The sequence below is a fragment of the Oryzias latipes genome, chromosome 15 (assembly GCF_002234675.1).
Source record: "Oryzias latipes chromosome 15, ASM223467v1".
NCBI lineage: Eukaryota > Metazoa > Chordata > Actinopteri > Beloniformes > Adrianichthyidae > Oryzias > Oryzias latipes.
The window spans coordinates 29,858,868-29,865,133 of NC_019873.2; the positions used below are offsets into that span (position 1 = coordinate 29,858,868).

General features: G+C 48.4%; 1 protein-coding gene across 3 annotated transcripts; it reads left to right on the forward strand.

Annotated features, from left to right (window-relative positions):
- Nucleotides 1-46: 46 nt before the first annotated feature.
- bag3 (BCL2 associated athanogene 3) lies at nucleotides 47-5,572 on the forward strand. Of its 3 annotated transcripts, none has more exons than XM_020709801.2 (4): nucleotides 47-114; nucleotides 2,978-3,310; nucleotides 3,575-3,892; nucleotides 3,973-5,572. In XM_020709801.2, exons 2-4 carry the CDS (start codon nucleotides 3,053-3,055, stop codon nucleotides 4,549-4,551), a joined length of 1,155 nt encoding a protein of 384 aa, XP_020565460.1. In that variant the 5' UTR covers nucleotides 47-114; nucleotides 2,978-3,052; the 3' UTR covers nucleotides 4,552-5,572. The 3 variants fall into 3 exon arrangements, with proteins under 3 accessions (XP_020565460.1, XP_011483073.1, XP_004077631.1); XM_011484771.3 differs by lacking the exon at nucleotides 47-114 and adding an exon at nucleotides 1,471-1,718; XM_004077583.4 differs by lacking the exon at nucleotides 47-114 and adding an exon at nucleotides 1,473-1,718 and having other exon boundaries at nucleotides 3,976-5,572.
- Nucleotides 5,573-6,266: the final 694 nt, after the last annotated feature.

Genomic DNA, 6,266 nt, shown 5'->3' on the forward strand with positions numbered 1-6,266 from the left:
CATTTCCTTAGATTTTAAGCGGAAGTAAGGGTTCGCTTGTTTTAAGGACCCTCCTGAGACGATGCCCGTTTGTGTCAGCTATAACTGGAACAGAGGGGATTTCTGGAAGCTCGGGTCAGGTGTCAGCGCGTGTGAACTTGTTTTTAAACACCTTTCATGTTTTAATGTTCAGCTATCGAGTTATTTTTATTCTTCTGTTTAAACTCTGCTGTAATGTCCGGACTTGATGCTGTGTGCTTTATAAAGTTAGGCTTTGTGTAGCCTGTAGAGTTCTTTTTACAGATTTTTGACTAATCAGAATAATTTTATTGTCATTGTATATGGTGATACAATGTAATTGCAGCAGCCTTGGAGTGATGAAGATAAATAAAATATGTATTTAGTGTAAAATTTAAATGTAAAGAAAAAAAATTAATTCACACGACACTAATGTGATTATCCTTATAACAACAGTATAGTAAAGGGAGAATGGATTATTTTACAATAACTCTAACCCATAAACAGTTTATCCCAGTATATATGGTGAGTCATAAACAGTCTCTGACATGACCTTATAGAGTCACAGAAAGCTTAGCCTTATCTTTATAAAGGACATTATTATTATTATTATTAAGAGTTTAACTATTAATCTAGTTAATTAATAGTTAATTAATATTAATTAATTTCTATTTGTACAATCGAGTGGACCTATACCATTATAAACTCGTGTCAAAATCAATTAAATCAATATTAGAAAATTCCATCTGGATTGAGGTAAAATTAATGGTCACACTCCTAATTATTTATTAATTTTTTCAACATGAATAATTTACTCTCCTGTTTTGCAGCATTTGACATAATTTAAACTATTTATAAATAACAATGGTTTCAAATATCAGTTTGATAATCAAACAGCTGTTTGCTGCACATATTTAGAATGACTACTTTGTATGTTTTTAAATCTTTTAAAGTTGTTTTAAAGTTTAGATCCTTCATATATGTTTAACATAATCATTAGATAGTATCCACTAGAATTTAGATTCCAAAAAGCGGCTTTAATATGAAATATTGATGAAAGCAAATGTTTGTCTGGACTGGAAAACAGAGTAATGTTATAAGCAGCTGTCTCTTTGTGGGGGGGTTGTGTTTGAACCTTTTGATTTTTCATTTTGTTTGTAGATTTTTACTCATTTTTAATGATAAAATAGAATTGGACTAGTTTATTTAGTGACCAAATCTCATTGAACATGTGTTCCTCGCCGGAGGCACGCATGTGTTTTTGAACATGTTTAGCCCCCCCCCCCCGTCTGGGCTCTGATGGAGTCGTCTCCGCTGCTCTCCGGTCCGTCGTCACGTTTCAGGTGGAGCTGCTCTCGGTAAACCCTCGTGGGGGTCTCCGGCTTGGATCTGCAGCTCCGCCCCCCCCCCCCCCCCCGCCCCCCTTGCCGCCCCCACAGTTAACCCTGCTATTTCCAGAAGCTTCCAGCCCACTTCCCCACGTCACTCCACGGAGTCTTTAAAGCGCCCGCCGCCCGTATAAAATGTCTTAGTACCGGAGCGCGAGCAGCATGAGCGCCGTGCAGACACGCGCCCCCGCGCCGACCATGGCTAACAACGACAGCGACCCCCTGCCCCTCGGCTGGGAGGTCAAAATCGACCCCCAGACCGGATGGCCGTTTTTCGTGGATCACAACAACCGAACCACAACCTGGAATGACCCGAGACACGTCGCGACAAAGGTGAAGGAGCGCGCGGGCAAAGTTGCTTCCCCGGCGGGAAGCGCTCGCGGGGAATCTGCGTTGGTTGTTTCTGCGGAACATTGTATTGTCGGTGGTAACGGCTGATCGGTCCCGCCATGTCCTCGTGTCATCATAACTATTATTACGCGATGAGTCACCCTGCAGTATGTGGCGGCCGGGACGGGGGGGCCGTTTTCACATTAAGGTCATTTTCCCAGCAGGGACCGCGGCTGGGCTGCTGTGTGTGGCGGGGGCTGCTGGGCGGGCGGTCCCGGGCAGAGGGCAAAGGGTCGTTCCGGAGGAGACACCGACGGGGTACCGATTGTTGACCGTTTTCCTCCAGGTTTTGGTCTCCTTTGGTTGGGGAGGGGGGGGGGGCATCAGACCTGTTGCTCTCTGCTCCTTCACTTCTTCCTGACATCTCGTGCTTTTATTTTTAAATTCTCTTCCTGTCTGATCGGTTTTCATGGAGGAAAATAGTTCACAGCGGTGACCTGTTCCATAAAGAACATTCAAAAAGACAAACAGTTGGTCTCCTTCAGATTAAAAGTGCTGTCCTGTGTGATGTTGGCGTGTTGGGGGTCAGAGGGGGGGGGCGCTGGGCACAGGGACACATCTTCAGGAGGCAAACTAGCAGCTGCCGGGCTGGAATGCAGAGGTTGTTCTGGCAGGGCAGCGTCACTTTTGGCTGCTGGGTGAGGAAATGTGACCCGGGACGGAGAAGGCGGAACGTGGATCTGGAGAAAGCGGAACGTGGATCTGGAGAAGGCGGAACGTGGATCTGGAGAAAGCGGAACGTGGATCTGGAGAAAGCGGAACGTGGATCTGGAGAAGGCAGAACGTGGATCTGTGGAGGATTTCCACCTGCGGCCGGACGGTCGCGAACACAGACGTCTGCACAGACGCTCACCTGACGTCAACGGCCCAAAGCACCGTTATATTTGGAAAACACACCTGGAAAACATGGAGGCAGCATGAGACGGGGGCTTTGTGAGCAGCTGTGGTGCAGAGGTAGAGCGGTTGACTCTGGATTAGGAGGTCTCGGGTTTGATTCTGGCCTTGCTCTGCCCCCATCAGAGTGTGTAAAGCACTTTAGGCTTTAGAAAAGCACTATAGAAGCACAAATACACAATTATACAAAATATCACTGATGAATCAGTGGTGGAAGTCTTAAAGTTTTTACCTGAGATTTGTGTGTGTTTTTTTAATGAATTTAAAGGTTTTTTGGTTCTAAATTCTTTCCCCTGCCTATATTTCAGAGTAGAGAAGCAAACGGACCCAACATACCTCCAGAACAACATCCTAAGGAGACCCAGAAGACCTTTACCCGAGAGATGAAGCACCCGATTCTGCGGCCCGGCTACATCCCCATCCCCGTCTTCCATGAGGGCGCAGAGCTGCGGCAGCAGCCGCCGCATCCCTGCTGTACGTACATCCAGCCAAGCACAGCGCAGAGTGTCCGGTACGAAGGTCAGGCTCCTTCGCACGCCTCCGGACTTCACGGCAGGCCCAGATCGCCGTTACACGTGGCCTCAGACAGCTGCTCCTCTGAGCCCGGGAGGGCCAGCACGCCCACGCCGCCAACCACAGAGGTACGGGTAACATTTGGGTTCTTCACTGACAGCCACCCTTGATTACAGTGGGAGTTTTCAAAATAACGCATTTCATACACGGAGGAGATTGATTGACAAGGTCAACAGCCAATCAGGATGCAGAACATAGCGAGCTGTGAAGTAAAATGGAAATTGGCTATAAAAAGGTGGCCGGCGATCTAGTGAGGGACCAGCATGAGCTGAAGCGGGTAACATTTGTGCGACCAAACGTGTTCACTGCGTTCTGACTGTGTTGCTGCTCAGGTGCACACCGCCACACACCACCAACCGTGTCGACCCGGCAGCACCGGCCTCCAGGCCGGTTACATTCCTATTCCAGTCATCCATGAGGGCGGAGGGGGTCCGCCTCAGGTAAACCCCGCCGTCTACTCTCAGCGCGCCCCCTACCAGCGCCTCCAGACAGACGAACGGCCCGCCTACTCTGCGGCGCCGTCTTCTCGGGAAAGTGCTTCCCCGACGTCGCTGTTCCCGCAGCACCGGGACGCAGCGTCTGCCCGCCTCCCACCTTCGCTTAGGAGCCAGTCCCCGACGGTATCGCAGCTGCAGGCGGACAGACCGCAGGTGGGCTTTCCGGTCTTTTCCTTTTGCCAGCGTGTCCCAGATTCTGACATAAAACTGTAACTTTGTTATTTGGATCTCAGCAGAACCTCCTCACTAGAGACCCGGCCCAGAAAGTGGAGCAGGAGCTGCAGAAAGCAGAGAACCTGCCGGTTCCTCAACCGCAGCTCACAGAGGTGGACGCTCCACATCTGGAGCAGCCTCAGTCCCAGGAGCCGCAGCATCACGTTGCAGACATCACGGTTCAAATCCCTCCAAAAGCAGAGGTTCAGGACCCAGCCGGCCCTGAAGCCCCCCCAACCAGAGCAGAGGGGGAGCAGGGCGCCGTTCACCCGGGCTTGGCGAAGGTTCAGCAGATCGTGGGACGGGTGGCTTCGCTGGAGCAGGAGGCCAAGGCTTTCAGCGGGAAGAAAAATGATAAGAAATACCTGCTGCTGGAGGAGCTGCTGACCAAAGAGCTGCTGGCTCTGGACTCTGTCGACCCGGAGGGACGCGCAGATGTGCGGCAGGCCCGGCGCGATGGAGTCCGGCGGGTTCAGACCATACTGGAGGAGCTGGAACAGCTGGAGGAGCGGCCAGCCAAGCCCACCAGTGAGACGCCGGCGGACGGTGACAGAGGAGAGTCCAAGGAACATTATGTGACGGCCAAGGAGATTTTCTGAGGAGCTCCCGTTCAGGAGCAGAGGATGCCGGCGGACTCCTCCGCCTGAAGCGTTTGTGGAAGCTGCATGCGTTCAGTGGTCGTTTGTTCCTTCAGCACTTAACTGATGGTAGCTCAGCGCCGTTCGTTTTTGAGCCATCGTTCTCGCCGTCAGTGTCCTTGTAAATTTGACTGCGACCATCAGTGAGGCGTTGACGGCAACCGCTAAGCAAATTTGAGTTTGAAATGAGGCCTTTATTACAGCATCAAAGAGAAATCCCAGTATTTTCCTAACAGAGTCTATGTGTCGTTGCCTTTAGTCTGACAGGAAACGGTGTGACGCGTCTTCTGGTGGAGTAAGCACACGGGTCGGTGTTTGAGGGCTCATGATGGAGCCGCTCTGTCACAGAACACAGTCACATCTTTACTACATGCTGCTTCTTGTGTGCACTGCCTTTGGAGTTGTGTTTGCACTTTGTTGTCACTGAAACGTGTTGAGAATCAGCAACGCGTCTTTGAAGGATGATCATTTGAGTGAGTTTGGATCAGTCGGTTGACTTCAGTCCCACATGAATCTTTCTATCAGTATATACAGTATTTTGCTACACTTCTGAATGTTTATTGACCCACGGGGTGAAATGTGTCGTCTGTTTGAGACGGGAGACAATCAGCGTCGGCTGCTAACCAAACCGGCGTGTTACGGCGTCAGAATGTCTGTAGATCACCAAAGGTCTGTCGGAGTGAAACCGTGACGGCTTCAACACGACCAAACATTTGAGCACGTCAGCGTTACTTTTATGATGCCCCCCCTCTTCTGGTCCTGGACTAATAATCAGATTCTACAGGATTAGAGATTGTGGCTGATTGACTTTAGGATTTGATAGCCGTTGGCAGAAATCGAGTCACACTGGCTTTTCTGAAAATAAATGTTTCAAACACTTTGTTCCTACAGATTCTGCAAATTTGTTTTTTACTATATATTTTAATGTTTTGGTAATTTTGTGTGAAAACAACTCAAATAAAGAGATGAAGCTCTAATCGTTTCCTGCCTGTCAGATGCATTTTCATGTTCCCAGTGGGTGGAATATATTAAAGTAGATGGCAAAGCCGACATCACATCCTCAGAGACGCTGCAGCAGGAAGCATCAAAAAAACGGGCAGATGTCAGGATTAGAGCGGCTGTGAAAAGATCGATGGACAGATGTGTCCCAGCATCTCCACAATGCAGATATAGACATCCTGCATCAGGGACGGCTGAAGCAAAGGCCGGCCTGTGGGGTCTTCAGCTCACACCGCCCGAAACGTGAGAGTTTATACTGACGGGACCAGGTAGGAATACACAGCTTTCATTCCGCTGAACAGCAGATTTCTAAAACCATTTTCAGATATTTCACGTGATGTGGTTTCTCCATTATGACTTTTAACCTGAAGAGTTTTCAGTTTGAAGGTACAGAAAAAGATCTGAGATAAACCAAACGAATGGTGAATAAATGTGTAAAGTGTTAAGGTTAAATTTAAACACTAAGTGTGAACAGCTGCTGGCTAAAAACTGTTTCTTAGCAAAAAGGTGATTAAATTAGAGCCTCTTCTGAGGAGGCAGGGATGCCCATTTATTTTAGTCTGATTAGTTTACTTTAACCATCAGCTGCTGTATTTTATGACTGATTTGTGCTTATGGTGGTTAAATTGTGGTCTAAAGTTAATTTTAAAAATCGTTTCTTTTCCTTTTTATATCAA

Coding starts and splice junctions, on each gene's coding strand:
- bag3 (XM_011484771.3), top strand. CDS start 1,548: ATGAGCGCCGTGCAGACACGCGCCCCCGCGCCGACCATGGCTAACAAC. Junction 3,311..3,574: donor CCACGCCGCCAACCACAGAG/GTACGGGTAACA, acceptor GTTGCTGCTCAG/GTGCACACCGCCACACACCA. Junction 3,893..3,972: donor TGCAGGCGGACAGACCGCAG/GTGGGCTTTCCG, acceptor TTTGGATCTCAG/CAGAACCTCCTCACTAGAGA.